This window comes from Humulus lupulus, chromosome 2 (assembly GCF_963169125.1).
Source record: "Humulus lupulus chromosome 2, drHumLupu1.1, whole genome shotgun sequence".
NCBI classification, from domain to species: domain Eukaryota; kingdom Viridiplantae; phylum Streptophyta; class Magnoliopsida; order Rosales; family Cannabaceae; genus Humulus; species Humulus lupulus.
Genome location: NC_084794.1, coordinates 18,128,192 through 18,148,450, shown reverse-complemented (window position 1 = coordinate 18,148,450; position 20,259 = coordinate 18,128,192). Strand labels below are relative to the sequence as shown.

At 36.5% G+C, this 20,259-nt stretch overlaps 4 protein-coding genes across 4 annotated transcripts; 2 read left to right on the top strand and 2 right to left on the bottom strand.

Moving 5' to 3' along the window:
• The first annotated feature begins 4,989 nt into the window (after positions 1-4,989).
• Positions 4,990-5,388, top strand: LOC133813996 (uncharacterized mitochondrial protein AtMg00810-like). The gene has a single exon (XM_062247019.1). It carries the CDS (start codon positions 4,990-4,992, stop codon positions 5,386-5,388), a length of 399 nt encoding a protein of 132 aa, XP_062103003.1.
• Positions 5,389-6,232: 844 nt separating this feature from the next.
• Positions 6,233-8,404, bottom strand: LOC133817406 (rac-like GTP-binding protein RAC2). Its single transcript, XM_062249917.1, has 7 exons — positions 8,012-8,404; positions 7,806-7,893; positions 7,611-7,720; positions 7,456-7,519; positions 7,289-7,353; positions 7,047-7,112; positions 6,233-6,598 (listed from the first exon to the last, which is right to left on the bottom strand). Exons 1-7 carry the CDS (start codon positions 8,108-8,110, stop codon positions 6,500-6,502), a joined length of 591 nt encoding a protein of 196 aa, XP_062105901.1. The 5' UTR covers positions 8,111-8,404; the 3' UTR covers positions 6,233-6,499.
• Positions 8,405-11,831: 3,427 nt separating this feature from the next.
• Positions 11,832-12,782, top strand: LOC133813995 (LOB domain-containing protein 2). The gene is made up of 2 exons (XM_062247018.1): positions 11,832-12,552; positions 12,721-12,782. Exons 1-2 carry the CDS (start codon positions 11,832-11,834, stop codon positions 12,780-12,782), a joined length of 783 nt encoding a protein of 260 aa, XP_062103002.1.
• Positions 12,783-13,797: 1,015 nt separating this feature from the next.
• On the bottom strand, positions 13,798-15,441 carry LOC133813994 (uncharacterized). Its single transcript, XM_062247017.1, has 2 exons — positions 14,575-15,441; positions 13,798-14,511 (listed from the first exon to the last, which is right to left on the bottom strand). Exons 1-2 carry the CDS (start codon positions 15,439-15,441, stop codon positions 13,798-13,800), a joined length of 1,581 nt encoding a protein of 526 aa, XP_062103001.1.
• Positions 15,442-20,259: the final 4,818 nt, after the last annotated feature.

Genomic DNA, 20,259 nt, shown 5'->3' with positions numbered 1-20,259 from the left:
TAGGGAGCTAGATAGTCACAACGAGGCTTAATATTTGACTTTGGGCAAGTCAGGGGTATTTTAGCTATCGGGTGGTTATTTAGACTATCGGGTTATGGAAATAAATATATGGAGATATATTTGAGGTTAGGAAGCCTAGGCGAGAATATTGAGGAATTTTACTACTTTGCCCTCAGGGACGCTTCCGGTACCCCGAGCCTCGGGATTAATCTAATTAGCTAAGATTGGACTAAGTTATCAGAAAGTAGTAGAACAAAAGACCCAAACCGACCCATGTTCTTGTTGGGGTTTTATGCCCTAATTAAAACCCAAATTCTTTGTAATCTCATTTTATTATCAATAAAAGAATAGAAATCATTTTTTGACTTGGTCAATCACTTTGCTCACATGTTTTATTTTTATGATTATTTATTTAATATAAACTTCTATTAAATCTCGAGCATATAGCTAATCTTATTTATAGTGACGTAATCACAGTGGAATATAAATATGATTATATGTTCAAAAATAAGTTAGTCCTAAGATTAGTCAGTGCACCGGATTTACACTGACTTGCCAATCTACGATATGATCTACTTACACATTACAGTGTTATGTTCTTTCTAGAACATTAGCAAAGTAGATAAGATCGGATGTATTTGTTACATCGGACAGGACCGATATTGACAGTTGATAAGATAAGTAAACATACCGTTATTATCTATTCTAGTCATATCATATAGTTGACCATAGGTCAATTCAATCTCAATTCTGAGTGGTTAGTATTCTAACTGATTGTATTATTTGAGTTCTTTGACTTGTTCGTTACCAGCTTACCCTACGGACTAGCCCATACTTACATCTTGGGAACTCGGTAGTATAATTGAGTGGGAGTGTTAATCATAGATATGAACATCTATAGCTTCTGATGAAGAAGTGAAACGATGGTTTCCTTTTAGTTTGGTTCAAGGTGTTAAATGATAGAGATCTCATTTCAGTAATTAAATTAGTTTACTGAAATATCATTTACAAGGAACTAAGTGTTTTAAGGATAAAATACAATGAGGGGTAAAACGGTATTTTAGTCCTATCTCATTGTAGACCGTCTATAGAGGATTGAGTGACAATTATGGTTGTAACAATGGATAATTAATAGCGTATCTATATTTGTTATAGAGCGTTCTATGAATTCAAGAGTGCAATTCCAAGTCTATAGTGGAGTCACGAGGAATTAATAAGTTAGTAAATTTATTTGTTAGATTTATGATAACTTATTGGAGCTTGATTTCATAGGCCCATGGTCCCCATTGTACCTTGGATAAAATCATCTAGATAGTCTCAATTAATTGATTTAATCATCAATTAGAATTATCAAAGTTGACCGGTCAATTTTGGATAGTTTCACAGAGTTGTGTAATTTTGAGAAGAAAAGATAAATTATGGCAGATTTATTAATTAAGATAAATTGGTATCTAAGTTAATAAATAAATTTAAATCAAGGTTCAAATTATAAATAATTAATTTGATAAAGGATTTAAATAATTATTTAATTAATTAAATCAATAGAAAATAATACAGGCCTTGATTTTAAGTCCAATGAGCTTATAATCAAATGGGAAATTTCACGGGCCTATAGCCCATGATAATTTCGACCTAGGGCTTCAAAATGGCTGTTATTTTATTGATTTTTTAATTAAATTAAATGACCTAATTGAGTCTATAAAAGGAGTGCTTATAGAGAAGTCAAAACAAGGGTTTTTGATAAGTCAGATTTTCTGATAGTTTTATATTCTCTCCAAACACAAGTCCTTTTCTAAGCCTCTTTGTATTTTCTCTTCTTCTCTCTATATCTTTCTCATGTGTTGAGAATTGCCCACACTAGTCTAGGTGGTTCTAAGGATACATTGGAAGATCGTGAAGAAAATAGAAGATCGGTTCAGTTTCTTGGTAATACTCTGCGACAGAGAGGATACAAGAGTTAGAGAAACTGAAGGAAGGACTCTTTAATTCCGCTGCGTATATTGTAAGTATTCTATTATTTGTTTCTCTTTGAATTCAATTTTAGGAACATGTTTTAGGCTATCTCGTATTAATTTGTTTAATATTAGATATACATGAAAATAAATAAAGATCCTGTATAAGTTTTTCCAACAGTTCTCTCTTCTCCTTTCTTCTCTTTTCTCTCCCAAGAAAACTATAGAAACCTAAGGAGAACTCAATTGAGAATTCTGTGTTTGAGCTGAATTTATGAAGGATTAGCCTAGTTCTGATTAAGGGACACTTAACCAGGATCAAGGTAAGAATTGAGTTTTGTTTTTGGGTGTTAGAACTCCGAGTTTTTGGCTGAATATTAAGGTGCTTATGGTTTTGATATGTAAGGGCTGAATTGAAGCTGAGAGCTTGGGTTTTAGCTCAGAAGTTGTCAAGGAAGTGGTTCAGCAAAGAAGGTAAGCTTCAATTCGTAATTTAGAGGTTAAAATTTGAGTTTGCATGACTGGTTTTTGGTGTTTTGAGTTGCTGGGTTTCAGAAATCAAAATGGAATTTTAGTAGGTTTTTAAGCTGGATTTCTGTTGGATTATGCTGTTAGAATCATGTTAAAAGCTTTGTGATTAATGGGTTTTGAATTAGGGTGCTTTGGGATGGTTTTGAATGAGGTTAGGATGCTAGAAATGGTGGATTTTTTGGGCATGAAGGGTAGGGCCGCAGCTCTGTTCTAGAGCGCTGCGGCCCTACGAAGCAAGGAAGCCAGGGAGGCTTGGCCAAAAGGGAGCGCCGCGGCGCCACAGGGAAGGGTCGCGGTGCGTGTCTGCCCACAGGGGGCTTGGGTTCTGTTTAAGGGGCGGGCTGTGGCTAGGTTTCAAGGGCCGCAACCCTTGGGTGCATTCTTGATCTTTTGGGGATTTTAAGCACGGGAATCTAACCTAGGGTGCTCGGGATCGATTTCACCACCGTGTTTGGTGGAATTCGATATCTCGGTAGCTAGCTTTGTACCCAGAAACCTTTATTTGAATATTAATGGAATCTGTTACCTTGGTTGTGACTAGGTGTTAAAGCTAGGGCTCGGGAAACGGATCGTGCTTGAGGGACGTCGCTCGTAGTCAGTGAACGTAGAAATTAAAGGAAAGAAAACTGCACCCGGTTGTGTAATTGTAATGGGACTAAGGGTTCCCTGATATGTATGCTTTGAGAGGATGGTATTACGCCATGTAAACAATAAACCAACGGTCTAAGAGTGCCAAGGTTACACTAGCGCACAGGGCGCGGCTCGGCCACTCGTAGCCGAGGACAGCTTATTATGCACTGAGCTCGGTTTAAGCGGGCCGGAGTCAGTGGGGTAAACAGAGGGTGCGGCCTAAGTTGTCGACCCTGATTATCATGTAACTTGATTATTATTAATGCTTGGTTACATCTTTGATTCTGAATACGTGCTATGTGGTTAATAAGAGTATTGAGTGTTTGATCATGTTTAAAGGATTACTCATCTGTTATTGTTGTTTGTGATGCATATTATGTTTTCTTGCTGGGCCTTGGCTCACGGATGCTACGTGGTGCAGGTAAAGGCAAGGGCAAACTCGATCAGCCATGACTAGGAGAGCTCTGCGAGCTGAATGTACATGACCAGCTGCTCAACCGCCACGGTTGAGGGGAAAGCAAGAACAGGGGAACTAGAAATGTCTGTTTTGCCTTAGAATGGCTGATGGTCGTTTGTATTTTGGAAATCCTGTAAACCCACTTTTAAACACTGTTTCTTTTTGGGATCCCACGTGTAAAACTCTTTAATTATATAAAATGTATCTTTTGAGACCAAAACCCTTTTTAACCCTAGCACATTCATGGTTAGCAGCACGTTTTTAATTAAATGACTTGATTAGCAAGTCCTGCACCTTTATAAGTACACAGTGTAGCGGTCTTGGCTATCCACGGCGTTACAATCCGTCTCCTGGAAACAATTAGTCTGCCACCATAATTTGCATCTCGGAGGATGTAGGTTGGGTGTGATCGGGAAGGTAATTCGGGCCTGCATCTCAGTCTCGGTCCCTTTATAATGCTCGCACCACTTGCCCAACATTGGGCTCGGTATGGTCTGGGCTGTCAGGGTTTCCTCGTTCCTTGTTCACTGGGGCCAGGTTAGGCCCGGGCCTCTTTTGAGGGCCCATGGACCCGTCTGTCCATGCCACGTGTCATAGGTGAAAAATATGGATAACACATACTTAGAAAAATAGATGGCTGCCCCTAATGTCCTTCCAACCTCATAAAAGCAGGCATTGCAGTCCTCTTCTTGGCATGATGTAATGCCTCTTGAGTTGCAGGCTCTTCAAAAGAATGAGACATGGACATTGGTCCCAAGACCTCTAGATGCCAACGTTACTGACTGCAAATGGATATTCAAAACCAAGTATCATCCGGATTGAACATTAGACAAACACAAAGTGCGCCTGGTTACTCGAGGCTTCACTCAAACTGCAGGGATTGATTACTTCGACACCTTCTCTCCAGTAGTGAAACCAGCAACATTTAGAGTTGTTCTCACCATGGCCTTATCCAAGCAATGGCCACTTTGACAAATTGACTATCATAATGCCTTTCTTAATGGCGATCTCTCTGAGAAAGTGTACATGGTACAACCTCCGGGTTTCATTGACAGCTCCAATCCCTCTCATGTGTGCAAAATTTCAAAAGCAATTTATGGTCTAAAGCAGGCCCCTTAGGCCTGGTTCTCCAAGCTAAGCACGACCTTGTATGCTTGGGGTTATCAAGGTTGCAAATCTGAATCATCTTTGTTTGTACTACACCGATCAAATCTTCTAGTCATCATCATAGTATATGTCGATGACATCATAATTACAAGCTCTTCCCCTCAATATATTGGTTGGGGTATTCACCAACTACAACGAAAATTTGATGTCCGAGATCTAGGTACTCTTCATTACTTCCTTGGTATTGAGGTTACCTATTCTACTAATCAAATTCATCTCTGTCAGCAGAAGTACATCAAAGATATCCTAACTATGACTGCCATGTTGGATACTAAATCGGCTCCAACACCCGGTTCAATGGGCAAACCATTGTCCAAGAATGATGGTACTGCTCTAGCGACCCCACTAAATATCGAAGAATTTTTGGCTCTCTTCAATGTCACCATGACTTGTCTAGACATTTCCTTTGCTGTCAATCGTGCTTGCCAATTCATGCAGCATCCAACATCCGCAACATGTTTGCAGAAATGGATTCTTCGTTACTTGAGAGGAACTCAAGCTCATGGCATTACACTTACAACTGCCTCCAATCTTCACCTAGGAGCCTTCATTGATGCGGATTGGGCTTCCAATCCAGATGATAGGAGAAGCATAGGTGGCTACTGTGTCTTCCTAGGTGATAACATAGTCTCATGGTCCTCGACTGAGTAGAAGGTAGTCTCTAGGAGCAGCACTGAATTCGAATACAGAACTTTGGCCAATGCTGCAACTAAGCTAACTTGGTTCCAACATCTATTTTATGAGCTGAGGCTTCATCTATCTACAACTCCAACATTGTGGTGTGATAATATTTAATTTACTCATCTTGCCATCAATTCGATTTTCCATGCAATGACTAAGCACATTGAAATTGACTTCCATTTTATTAGAGACATGGTCAATTGTAAGCAGCTTCATGTGCAATACATACCTTCGGATGACCAAGTAGCCGACATTCTTACAAATCCCCTTCTCATACTCGGTTTTCTACTCTATGTCGCAAGTTAACTGTTCTTCCTAGACCACTTAACTTGAGGGGGCTGTTAGAGAACCCACGTGGCTAGGCTGTTATGCTAGATAAGTTTGTTTAATTCAGTTGTAATCTTGTTTAGTTCTAAAAGGGCATTCTTGTAATTCTGTTTTTATTACTCTTGTATCCGATTCTATAAATGAGAAGGTTCTTAGCTCAACATTCATTCACTCTGAGATTTTTTGCTCTGCTACTCTCTATATTTTACAACACATAGTGAGTCGTACTAAAAAATTTCTCGTGAAATAGTGTTGCACACATTCTTCCAACACGACTAATTCTTCTCCAGCATTGCTTTATGTGTTTCTCATAATCATTATTAATTTATTTAAACAAAAAGCTACAAGTGAACCAAGCAGCCCATGATAATTCAAATCAACTACTTGGATTTCAATTTCATCCCTTCAATTGGCTGGGACAATTGTGGCTTCATTAATATGTCCATAAAAGACTAACAATCTGTGAAGACAGCTAGAAAAGAACTGATGAAACCTAACAAAAGTCCTGTTTATTTGCTATTTTTTTTTTCATGACCAAGATTACAATATGTAAACTTACAATAGATTTTCCTTCAAATCCATGATGAGAAACATATTAAAAAAAACACAATATGATTACATATAGAGAAACATTAAAAACAAATAAAAAAACAACAAAGGAATCTCAAGTTTGGCACAAAAAGAAGAAAAAAAAGAGAAGAAAATGTCTTTGATAATATTGGCATTGGCTGTGACAATAACCATGAAAATTGGTTCAGAGAAAGGCACAAGGTTTGGCCTTCTTTCGCCTTTTCTTTGGCTTTGGAGGCTGCAAGACAACCTTGATAGCTGCATCAAACACAGCCTTCACATTCTGGAAAAATGTCAACAAAAGGCCAAAGTTAGTTTGAGAATTACATAAAAAGCAAAACTATACTCATCAAATTTCTTACATACTATTCATTATTGGTAAAGTAGACAAAAAATGTGACTTTGGCAAATTTCAAGGGCAGGTTAATAATAATTGGTAAAACAGAGGAAAAAGGGTGTAATCAACCAAAGGGAAATAAATAGTTTTTCCATAACTTTAGAACAAATGCTCTTAAAAGTGCTAACTGAAGGACATAAATTTTGAAAAAGGAGTTTCAAAGAGGTAGAAAAGTAAATGCAGCTTTGGACAATATTTTTCATATGCTATCACTACTATAATAGTTATGTTGCATTCAAATCTATTATTAAGTATTTATTGGTACACTCTTGTTTTTTGAATTGGGAAAACTGGAAAACAAATTTAAATACTTTTATTAGGAAAACAAATGAACCTGCTGAGTTTTGGAACTGCACTCTAAGTAAACTGCAGCACCTATTGCCTTCTTTAGATCTTCACCCTGCAACAATATTGAACCATTGGTTATAGTCTAATCCATGGTATTGGAAATAACAGGCTTTCTTTGTGGAAAAAAAAAGTGATGATGGTGATAAAAGATTCTTCCTTTTCTCTTTATTATCTTTTTTTTATTAGAGAGTGTGTGTGTGTGTGTGAGAGAGAGAGAGAGTGACTTGCCTGTGCTGATGTGATTGGTGTAGCACCAGGATGATCAATCATATACTGCTTGTCGTCCCTCAAATCTATATTAGCCACACAAATTCAGATTTTAACACAAAGTTTAGGCTAAATTTCAAATGGTTCTTCTTAGCTAGTTCCAGCTGGGTTCAAGTTTTGAAACATACCAAGTTTGGTCCCCACTAGCACAATTGGGACGGTTGGAGCATAATGCCTCAATTCAGGGATCCACTGGATGAAAACGGTGTTAGATACTTAAAGCTTAAGATATAATTTAATCAGAAATAAACAAATAATGAAATGGAAAATTAGGACCAACAACCTTCTTGGAAATATTTTCATAGCTAGCTTTGCTAATAAGAGAGAAAGCTAGTAAGAACACATCTGCACCCCTATAACTCAAAGGTCTTAGCCTGTTATAGTCCTCCTGTCCTGCAATCACCAAATTTTATCATCATTAACAACACAAACTGAATCAACTCAATCTGCATAAAAAGCTTCTAAGAAAAGTGTTCACCTGCAGTATCCCACAAACCCAGGTTGACAGTGCTGCCATCAACTACAACATTAGCACTAAAGTTGTCGAACACTGTTGGAACATAGTCCTAGCACATCAGAAGTTAAGAAAATGACATTATGATTAGTGGGATGAACTTATAATATGATAACAAATAAGTACAAAAACAATATAGAGCATATATATATATATAAAGGAATTATTACAGTGGGGAAGGTATTGCTAGTATAGGAGATAAGCATGCAGGTCTTCCCAACAGCTCCATCTCCCACAGTGACACATTTGATGAATCTAGCAGTACTCATTTTTGAGTATGACCCCTGTTTGGTTGGTTTGAGTAATACCCTTTTAGTAATAATAAAGCTTGATGTTCTTCTCTGTTTTGAGAATCTCCACCTCCATTGAAGCAGTAGTAGCAAGTTTAGGTAGAGAAAAAGAGAAGAAGAAAAGAGGGTATTGAAATTGAAGTGGTGGTGGTGAGTTTGAATTTTGAATAGAAATGGAGGGGCATTGAGGTGGGCATTTAATAAGATATTAGGGCCTCATATCAAACCCACTTTAGCTATGTTCCTTTATTATTCTTTTAACTTTACTATGATTGCCAATGGCTTTCTGTTCCTTTAAGGGGAAGGCCAGAGCTAAAGACCAAGAAAAGAGGTGTTTGGTACTCGTGTTAGTTGGTTAAGTGTGGGACAAGGGAGGGATTGAATCATGAGTTTTGAGAAAATAAACATTGCTTAATTACCCAAAAGTACTATAAATGATGTGTATAAAAAGAAAAAAGAAAAAAAATATATATAAACCAATTCCAATTTAAAGCTCAAAGCAAGTTTAATTAATTGGATGTATGGAGTTCTATGCTACAACGGAAGTGGGTCACTTTGCATTTACTTTTACTCTTCAAGCTTACTCTATAATTCATCAACAGTTCAAATTTACCTGTTGGGTCTTATTTATCAACATTTTTTATTTACAGAGGTCAGACCCAATTTTTTTTTTTTTGGGATTTTAGCATAAATTAAATTTTTTCTTCTATGTTTCATCATATTTTGGCACTGAAGTCCATAAATATAATTCTCGAGTTCTATAAATAAATACAATCACATTTTTACCGTTTATTTTTCACAAAATTCTTTTGTTTTTTAATGATATATTTTTATTTCTATATAATATAATGTGTGAAAATATTTATAGAGAAATATCAAAATTATACATAAAGAACTTAATTGTAACTATTTTTAAAATTGAAGGGTCTTAATTGCCAAAAAGAATTTATCAAGGACTGAATTACTAAACAATAAAAAATTTACTGGACATTTATATTGTCTTAAATTTGTGGGACAGGTCTATAATTAAATAAAAAGATAATTTACAAACAAATGTTACTATTCAATATCCATATAATATAATAAAATAAAATAATTTTTACTTTTATTTAATTGAAAAGGACTACTCATTTGAATGCACAAAAGGTTCATGCAAGGTTGGAGGTATGTATCAAAACTCAAAGATATATATATATATATATATGTAATTAAGTTTTATATATAAGAGTGTCTCTCTTTTAGTGATTTATGGACTATAACGCCTTATTGTGAGCAAGTGGAACCTGACTAGCTGGTATTGCAGCAAATTGTAGCCATAATAATTATTAGTTTAATTTTCTAAGGCTTCCTTAACAATATTTTACAAAAGCAACTTTTTGGCACATAAACAATATTGTTTCATACTCTCTCATCTCATCTGGTAATTAACAATCAATCTATTAAGGTATTAAATTAATACAAAATCATGAAAAGGAAGAATTGAATGAATGGCTCTCATCAGTTTTCATATTCTTAAACATATATATATATATATATATTTTACTCAATATAATAGAAAGACAGAAATGTTACATTTAATAATGTGGCATCAGTATATTCAATGCCCAGAATGCTCTTATCACCTTTTGCTAGTTACGAGGTGTCAACAATGTTTATAAAATATATAATTAAAAAGAAAGAACAGATTCCCAGTCATCTCAGCCACTGGTCTGGTGTTCTTTAATCTTTTTATTTTTTCTTTACCTTTTCTCATATTACAATCTCCAATGGAATGGAAGGTGTTAATCTATATATAATTAGTCACTTTCAAAGGTGACATTAATTTGGTATAATTAGACAGACAAAGTTTATAGAGATAGAGTCAATCATCGAGCTTAGTGTCAAACATATACATTATAGATATAATAGATTCATTTTCTTTTTCATATGAGATGATTTGAGGTATTATTAATCTAGGCTAGGGCTAACCTAACAGATATATATATATATATATAGCATGCCATGCTGTAATAATCACTCATGTTGTGCTTTCTTAAGTGACTCTGACTATTTGATATTACATAAAGAATGTCTGATATATTATCAATTAGTAAGACCCCATATTATATATTTATATTTTTATCTACTTGAGTCTTGACAGCTTCATAAATCAATGAATAATTGTATATGAATATGGACATGCAGCTTGAGGTTCAAATTTATTTGAAGTTTGATTTCATTTTGTGTGAAAAAGAAAAGGTAAGTTGAAGCAAATTTTTATATGAAATTTAGTCTTTGGTATCTTTTAAGTGTTGAACGATATCGAAAGTTACCTCCTCTAAGATTTAAACTTCAAATTATATGAAGAATCAGAAACCAAACCCTATGACTAATAAGCTTTTTTCAAGAAATGGAAAAGAAAAAAATATATCAATAATAAGTTTGGATTACAATTATGAGTAATGACAGTGATATTACTACCACCACCACATATTAATACATATCCTCAATATTTGGTCATATCCCTCTTTACACATCTCCAAATTTCGTGAATTTTTTCTCTTAAAAGCTAAGATGATAGATAGACCGCTACAACTTTTATGTTTTACATTTTTTTTTTCTTCAAAACCTCTTATTTTCAGCATATCATCAATTAATTGTTAGCCTTAAATTTTTCTATTTCGTTAAAAGTGAAGGAGAGGGCATTTTTACAGTGATAAATTATCATGCAGGGCAGGACAGATTGCTGTATCTATAATTTGTTTTTTGCTTTTTGTTCCTATTTATTTCATTGGTGGGTATACCTCTCATCTTTGGCCATTTCCCACTAAAATATGGTACTTGGACATTCTTTGTTGCCCCAAAAGAAAAAAAAAAGTTATATGATCTGTTCCATATCATTCATAGGGATTGATTAAACAAGTATATCACATCTTGAAATAAAAAAAGAAAGGTAAGAACCTAGTTGTTCAGATGACAACCTGGACTTAATAATCCCCAGTGATGTGGCATCCTCTTTGAGTAAACGACATGTCGTTTCTACTTTCCTAAACAGAATGACAGGAAAACACATTGTTTAAAATGATGTCAATTTCTTGAAAATTGAGTCTGATTTAGAAATGAGTTAACAAAAATGGAACTATTTATAAGAAACCTCCCATCACTGTTTTAAGCATTTGATCATAACTTCTAAAATCACTTCAAGTAAGAAGCTAAGCTAAGGTTTTCCAATTTTTCTTCCTTGGGAAATAAAATGAATACATTTTTCCAATAATAAACAAGCTATATCCTCTTCCCAATTAAATAATGCATATAATATATATATATTTTATATCATAATATGATCTCTTTCTCTTCCCATGAGCTACCTAAACCACAAAATCCAACCCTCCAAAACCCCAATTCTTGTAACCATATAGCCATGCCATCTTTACATGTTGATCCACTAGTTTGTGTTATTATTTATACAAACACCACCTTTTCATTTCCCCATCAAAAAAAGAAAACCAGACAACAAAGACACATACACCAAAAATAAAATAAAAATACAAAACACCACACCACATAACATGACAAGGTTTGTATATACCCTTTTTCATTTCTTGTTTAACGAATACGTATTAATTTTCATTTTTATTCCTTTTTATTTTTCTGTGTCTCACAAAGTTACTTTTGGTTTTAAATTTGACTAAGTTAAACATAATCTTTATTTACTATAAGGATGCAAAGAAATGTAACAACTACAACTAGTGCTGGGGCCACAGCAGCAGCTCAACCAGCCTGCGCAGCTTGCAAGCATCAGAGGAAAAAATGCCACGAAGGCTGCATATTGGCGCCTTATTTCCCGGCCGAAAGGAGCCGAGAATTCCAAGCCGTGCACAAAGTTTTTGGTGTAAGCAATGTGACAAAGATGGTCAAAAACGTAGTCGCCGACGAGGATCGGCGAAAAGCTGTGGATTCTTTGGTGTGGGAAGCTTGTTGTAGGCAAAAGGACCCGGTTTTGGGGCCTTATGCTGAGTACAGAAAGGTCTATGATGAACTTAAGATATACAAAAGCCATGAAATAAACCAAAGAACAACTGCCTCAGCTTATAAGTCTTTATCTGGTTTGGTAGGTTGGAATAGTACTAGTAGTGGTGTTAGTACTAATGGGAACAATAACATTAATGGTCAAAATGGAATGGTTAATGGTATTGTTAATAGTAGTAACTCTTTGAGTTATAATTTTCATGACAATGGGAATGTTATTGTGGATCAAAGCCCATTTAGTTGTTACTCCTCCTCAAATTATGGTCAAAGTAATCCAGAGAAAATAAGGCAGATGGAGAAGAATGCTAGTACTACTACTGCTGCTACTGTTGACTCTGTTGTTCCAGTAGTACTACAGCAACACCAGCAACAATACTCCATCGGTGGTTTTAATCAACAGTACTATCTCTCCGGTAATTAATAAAGGGATTGTTTTTAATTATTTAGATTGAACATGTTATTATTAACTGATATCTGTACCAGCTTCTTAATTACATATACTTTTCTTTAATGATGATCATCATTAGGGATTATGTTAATAAGTAAGTTTCTCTGATTGTTTTGATACCTCTATTGTGCAGGACAATTCAATCAAGTGAATACCAAGACAATTGAAAGCACAATATGGGAAGGTGGATCTTGAGAATTTTGTTTTATTATATTCTTCCTTTTTGTTATTTTGTCTTCCTTTTGGGTTTTGGTTTTGTTTTTATATATGAGAATATTGGTCAAGGCAGGAACCTTATGAAAGTGGGTGTGCTACTTTAATGATTGTTTCTAATTACTTACAGTAATCAAAGAACCTAATACTCAAAAACTCAATTATTAATTGACCATGAAACACTTGTAATCTTTCAAGAAGATTTATTATAGAACTGAAATTATTCAAACAGAGTTTACAAATACAACTTACAACCAGCAATACAGAATATAGATTGACTGTACAATCAAATCAATCTATGTACATCAATTAGTAACCAATTACGATCTATAGCAAAAACTTGACAGAGATCCTTCTTCGAACTCCCTTCAAAGAATCGACTGAACTCCCTTCAGTGAATGTCTGTTCCAAGCTTTAGCTGCTCCTCTTCAATAGCCCAAGTAGATCACTAGCTTCTTCTCCACACTTATCTCTGCACCATAAAGAAAAGTCCAAGAAACAAGATCTACAATCTAGGGTTTTTTTCTCAAAGAGTTAGTTGTTCTGGTTAGCATAATGATCTATATATAGAAGGAACAGAAACAAGTGACAAGGGCTTGTCACGTGGACTGCCAGCTGGAAAAGACCATTATTATTTTAACTAATAACTAACCTGTCAAAACAGTGATAACCCTTTATACAGTTGAGATAAAATAGATCGAAAGCTAGACAAGACAACATGCATAATTTTTGACAACAAACAGCAAGAGCTAAAACTTGTCATTAACAATCTCCCCCTTTGGAAAAAATTATGATCAGTGCAGAATAAAGTCAGTAAAACAGCCACTAAACATAAACCTAAAACAAAACACATATTACACCACCAACTTCAAAAAAAACAGCCAAACCCTTCAAGGACAAATACCCAACAACATTCAAAAGTCTGCACAGAAAAACTAAACAACAACTGAACACTATTAAAACATCTCCCCCTCAGTGATCAGAATTGTAGCCCATTTTACTGAGGCTCAGGTCTATCTGGAGACTCCCCTTGGACAGATGCACCAGGAACACTGGACTCCCCCTGAGATGAAGCTCGAATTTGAGCCAATTGAGCCAAGACCCTCCTCTCAAATTGCAAAGTGCGCTGTCTATCCTTCTTGTAAGAAGACACAAACTCATTGAAACTTGCCCGAAACTGATGCATATAGTCAAACAGCATAAACCTCCAGCCAGAAGTTGGAAAACCAGGCAGTACAGGATCAGAGGCTGGATCAGTGGAAGGAAAAACCTGAGGAACTTTTAAACTTCGAAGATTGCTGTCAATTGCAGGAACTGATAGAAAAACCTCTTGAGCAGTGAACTCTGGAGAAATGGAGAGAGCCAGTCGATGAAGTAGACATGGAAAAGGTAAGAAAGACCTTGTGCCACGAGCCACAGCCTCATTATAAATCCGATCAAATATGATGGTAGACAAGTCAATAGACACTCCAGTGCCAACAACAAACAAAAATCGAGCCAAATAAGTACCCACAGTAGACTTGTGAGTATTAGGCAACCAGTTTGAGAGAGCAACCCGAAAAAGAAGCCTATAATATGATGTAAGGGCAGTAGCAGGAATGGCACCCTTATTATCAGGCCATTTAAACTCAGGAGAACCGGTTAACTCAGCAGCAACCAAGTGTAAGTCAGGGGAATAGTCAGAGCAAAAAACAGGAGATTTAACCACAGGCTAATTCAGAACTTTAGCAATAGTAGATGGAGAAAAACGAAACCACTTGCCCCGACAAAACACTTTAAACTGATTGGGATTAGAAGATTCCAAAATATGTTTGTCAATATTAGAATAAATTTCCCGAACAAGATTCTGAGATGGCATGAGTAGATTAGAGACAGAATTAATCCAACCCCTAGAAAGCATGGACTCTTTAAAGCGAGGAAAATCATCTAAAACGACATTTGATTCCACATTTAACAGTCGAAACGACATACTATCTTTATACTTCTGAAACTTCCTAGTGTTGAAAAAGAACATTAATGGGGGAAGGTCAGAACTACCACTAGATGGAGCAGACGCAGGAGGAGCAGGAGACTTGGGAAACGATGCTTTTTTCTTTTTAATCACAGGAGAAGATTGAGGTTGTTTAGAACCCAAAGAAGACCCAGATTTTTTATGATGGACCGAAGGAGAAGGAGAATGAGATGTAGAGGGCTGGGAAAGCTTTTTCCGAGGAAGAAGCAACTCAGGACCTAAAGACCTCTTTTTGGTAGAACCTTTGGACGGCGAGGGTTGAGAAGGGATAGATGGGGAAGGAGAGGAAGACACACCGACAGGGGTTGACGACTGGGAACGGGTGACACACCTAGAAGGAAGGGATTTAGACGAGGGTTTACGAGCAACAGACTTAATGTTTCGACGCACTGATTTAACAGACCCAATAGCAGATTTAACACTCACAGCCTCTGATGAAACAAGAGGAATATTAGGGAGAACAGAGTCGGATGATTTACCTGAAGAGGGATCAATCGCAACAGCCATATTTGAGCCGTCAGCAGGGACGAGCACAGACGGAGGAGACTGAGAGACAGGCGAAGAAGCTAACCGGGACCGAACTGGAACAGCAAGAACCTTTCTAGGAGAGCCCACAATTTTAGAAGCCATGGAATGAGCAACAGCAAAAGATGAAACTCAAAAAATAACGATGAATAAGATGCCTGAAAGAATAGTATGTATTTATAGTGCCACAAAACCCTAAATCAATAAAAATAAATCACTGAGCAACAAACTAATAAAAAGGCTCGGCCCAAAAACAAGAAAGAGAAGATGAGTAGACCCAAACCAATTGTGATATATCAAGATGATTCTGAGATATGACAGACAGACCAAAAAAAATAATCAGACCAGAGGAGAAAAAAAAACAACAGAGAACTCTTTAACCAAATGACTAGAACAAAACAACACTCATAACATAAAAATTTCAACAGGATGTTGAACCAGAATTTTTCATGAGTGTGTGAAAAAGTGTCCTCATGTGAGTCAAAACGACTCACTCCCTCAAAAACTCTCAAAATGTTTTTATTTTATTTTTTCATGATTTTTTTTTATTTTGTTTTTTTTTTTTTGATTTTTTTTTTGAATTTTTTTTTTTTAAAAAAAAACAACCAGCTATGGCTTTCACTCTTGACCAGGGATGTAGCCGTCTTCTCTAAGGCAGAAAATACTCAAGAAGAAGGAGCAAACTACTCAAGAGTAAATCTTAAGAGAAAGCTTTTCCCATTGCACCTGACAAGGTAGCCTTTTTAGCTGAGAAAAATAAATGGTTCAGATGAACAACCAATCCTGGAAACAGAAATGAAATAAGAGTGTTCTAGATAAAGAAACTCAAATAGAGCAAACTCCAATGCATTTACGTAAATGAACAAAGGTCTAAGAATTTAAAGCTTTGGTGAACAAGTCAGCATATTGAGCTTCAGAAGACACATGAGATATCACAACTGATTTTGATTCTACCAAATCTCGAATAAAATGATACCGAATGTCAATATGTTTAGTCCTAGAATGCTGCACAGGATTTTTTGAAATATTAATGGCACTAGTATTATCACAATACATGAGTAAAGTGTTTTGAGGGTAACCATAATCAGTAAGCATCTTATTCATCCAGAGTAATTGAGTGCAACAGCTGCCTGCTGCAATATATTCGGCTTCAGCAGTGGAAAGAGAAATAGAGTTTTGTTTCTTGCTGTGCCAAGATACTAGGTTGTTTCCCAGATAAAAACACCCTCCAGAAGTACTCTTTCGATCATCTAAGTTTCCAGCCCAATCTGAGTCACTATATCCTACTAATGACATATTGGAGTCATTTGTGTACCATAGACCAAAGTCAACTGTACCAGCAACATATTTCATTATTCTCTTAACAGCTGTAAGATGAGACTCAGTGGGAGTGGACTGATATCTAGCACACAAACCAACACTAAAACAAATGTCAGGTCTACTAGCGGTCAAATAGAGTAGACTCCCTATCATACTGCGAAAAAGTGTTGGATCTACAGGTTTTCCTGACATGTCTTTAGTAAGCTTAGAGGTTGTGCCTATAGGAGTTCTAGCATGCTTAGAATGATCTAGACCAAATTTTTTTAACATGTTAAGAGTATATTTCGACTGGGAAATAAAGATTCCAGTGGATAACTGTTTGATCTGTAATCCTAGGAAAAATGAAAGATCACCTATCATGCTCATCTCAAATTCGGACTGCATTAACTCAACAAAATGATTGATAGCACCAGGGCAAGTAGATCCGAAAATGATATCATCTACATAAATTTGAGCTACGAATATACCTGGATGCAAATGTCTGATAAACAGAGTTTGATCTGCATTTCCCCTGACAAAACCATTGCTGAGAAGAAAAGAGGTTAACCTGTCATACCAAGCTCTGGGTGCCTGTTTCAGCCCATATAATGCCTTTTTTAATTTGTAGACATGATCTGGTAAATGAGGATCAGTAAACCCCACGGGTTGTTCCACAAAAACTTCTTCTTGAAGAATCCCATTCAAAAAGGCACTTTTAACATCCATTTGATGGAGCTTCATTTTGAGGTGACATGCAATGGCCAGAAGCATGCGAATAGATTCAAGACGAGCTACAGGAGCAAATGTTTCGTCAAAATCAAGACCCTCCACCTGATTATATCCTTGAGCTACTAGACGAGCCTTATTTCTAGTAATATTTCCAAACTCATCTGATTTGTTTTTAAATATCCACTTGGTCCCCACAATATTGGACTCAGCAGGTCGAGGAACTAGTTCCCAGACATCATTTCTCTTGAATTGTTCAAGTTCTTCCTGCATAGCACTTATCCAATGTTCATCTAGCAAGGCTTCCTTGGCAGATTTTGGTTCTAACAAGGAAAGATAACATGAGTGACTAATTTCACTTGCTGCTTTTCGCCTAGTCACCATGCGGTCAGATGGATTCCCAATAATGACTGATGGAGGATGAGCTTTTGGAATCCATGAAGGAGGACCATTTTTATACAACTGAGCATGAGATGGGACCACTGTATCTGAATTAGTAGACTTTTGAGGATCAAAACTGGGAGGAGATTCATCTCCAATATTGTTAGATTGATCAGACGAAGATGTTCCAGCTGACTGGGAAGGGGAAGCAATTTCTTCAGTAATAGGTACAGTGGGAACAACTGGTGGAACAGATAGGACAGGTGGGTCATCATCTTCACTAGATGCAACTTTATCCTCAGATTCATCAAATCTCACATTTACAGATTCCATGACGATATGAGTGCGCTTGTTGAAAATGCGATAGGCTCTACTATTTACTGCATACCCCAGAAATATTCCTTCATCACTCCTTGGTTCAAATTTGGCCAGATGATCTCTGTCATTTAGAATAAAGCGCTTACATCCAAAGATATGAAGATGAGCTAGATTTGGAGTCTTACCCTTCCAAATTTCATAGGCAGTCTGAGTTGTCCCTGTTCTGAGATGAACTCGGTTGCTAATATAACAAGCGGTATTTACTGCCTCTGCCCAAAAACGAGTGGCAATCTTCTTCCCACAGAGCATTACCCGAGCCATCTCTTGAAGAGTTCTATTTTTTCTTTCAACCACACCGTTTTGTTGAGGAGTTTTAGGAGCGGAGAACTCATGAGCAATACCAAGATGATCACAAAATTCAGCAAAAAGACTATTCTCAAATTCCTTCCCATGGTCACTTCGTACCCTGTAAACTTTCATAACCTTTTGGAGTTTTTCATTTTGAAGTTTAAGGACAAGAGCAGAAAAAACTCCAAATGTATCAGACTTTTCTCGGATAAAATTTACCCATGAGTATCTGGAATAGTCATCTACACACACCATCACATATCTTTTCCCACTAATGCTCTCTGTTTGCATTGGTCCCATCAAGTCCACATGTAATAGTTCTAAAACTCTTGAAGTCTGCAGAAACTTCACTGTAGGATGAGAGACCCTTGTTTGTTTACCCAATTGACAAGGTGCACAAACCTTTTCTCGACTGACTTTACACTCTGGAACTCCCCTAACTGCCTTGAGCTTGATCAATTTCTGCAGGTCTCGGTAGTTTAGATGACCCATTCTATGATGCCACAAATCTGATTTTTCGAGAATAGTTCTATTACACAGAACTTCACTGTCTAGCTTATAGCAGTTGTCAATTGATCTTTTGCCTGTTAAGACCATTCTTCCATCTGACGAAACAACAGAACAACAGCTGTTAGAAAAATTCACCAAATAACCCGTATCACACAGCTGACTTATACTAATCAAGTTTGCTTTCAGCCCCTCAACGTACAGAACATCCTTTAAAGATGGAAGATTCTTCAAAAGAAGTTCCCCTTTTCCTTGAATAGCACCTTTGTTTCCATCACCAAATGTAACAGCTCCTTCTATCTTATCTTGATAGTTGATCAATAGGTGCCTGTTTCCAGTCATGTGTCGAGAACAACCACTATCAAAATACCACTGGTCATCCTTAAATGCAGACAGAGATATATGAGCCACACAAGCTTTTGTATCCTCAGAACTTGTGTTAGGACAGATGTCAAAGGGAACATGAACAATCTTCTCTGAGGACTTCAATCCCTCCTTTCTCTCAACTAACTTTTGGAGATAGTTCTGTAACTTGAAACACTTTGGGCGTATATGACCTCGTTTGTTGCAGAAGTGACAGACTGGAACAAATCTTCCACTAGTGAAATTTTTTTGCAAACTTGGCCTGCTCCAGGATTCCTCTTCTTGAGTCTGAAGATTTGTAGATAAACTTGCATTTGACTGACGGCTTTTGGAAGAAGAGGGATCATCAATCAGTATCTCCTTTCCGCATTTGTTTAAAAACCTTACCTTGGTTCGAAACCCCTCTGCTCCTAATTCATCACGAGGTTTTTTAGCTTTCAAAGCTTCAAAACGTAAGGCCTGCAACTGCACATTCTTATCGTCAATCTCCCTTAATAATCTTTTGACTTTTCCCTCTAGATTTTTATTACTCAGAATTAATTCTTGATTTCTTCCTTCAACCTGCTTTACCTTCTTGATCATAGTCACCCATTGATCATACATTTGTTCATAAGCAGATTGTTGATCCAGACTTTCCTCATCAGATTCTCCAGACTCATCATTCTCACTTTCATCCTTACAATTTGATGAGGCCATAAAAGCAACCACGCATTTATCTTGATCTGACTGTTCACTGCAAGATTCTTCTTTCTCTTCATCACTGTCACTCCACGTTACTGCCATAGCCTTTTTCTTCTTTAGAGTATTGGCACATTCAGCTTGAATGTGACCAAACCCATCACATTCACGACAACGAATTTCTCTATTTTTCCTTTCCTGTGAAGTCACAGATCTTTGATTAAAGGGCATAATCTTTTTGGGACCATTTTCTTTTCCACCAAGATTTCCTCTCCTCATATTTCTTTTCAAGAACTTGGCGTA

Bases quoted from the DNA above. Each gene is read 5' to 3' on its own strand.
- LOC133813996 (XM_062247019.1), top strand. From the start codon at position 4,990: ATGACTGCCATGTTGGATACTAAATCGGCTCCAACACCCGGTTCAATG.
- LOC133817406 (XM_062249917.1), bottom strand. From the start codon at position 8,110: ATGAGTACTGCTAGATTCATCAAATGTGTCACTGTGGGAGATGGAGCT. The intron at 7,354-7,455 runs GTATGTTTCAAA...TGGCTAATATAG, and splicing joins GCTAGTGGGGACCAAACTTG to ATTTGAGGGACGACAAGCAG. The intron at 6,599-7,046 runs GTTCATTTGTTT...ACATTTTTCCAG, and splicing joins GCAGTTCCAAAACTCAGCAG to AATGTGAAGGCTGTGTTTGA.
- LOC133813995 (XM_062247018.1), top strand. From the start codon at position 11,832: ATGCAAAGAAATGTAACAACTACAACTAGTGCTGGGGCCACAGCAGCA. The intron at 12,553-12,720 runs GTAATTAATAAA...TCTATTGTGCAG, and splicing joins TCAACAGTACTATCTCTCCG to GACAATTCAATCAAGTGAAT.
- LOC133813994 (XM_062247017.1), bottom strand. From the start codon at position 15,441: ATGGCTTCTAAAATTGTGGGCTCTCCTAGAAAGGTTCTTGCTGTTCCA. The intron at 14,512-14,574 runs GTGTTTTGTCGG...GTTCTGAATTAG, and splicing joins CTAATCCCAATCAGTTTAAA to CCTGTGGTTAAATCTCCTGT.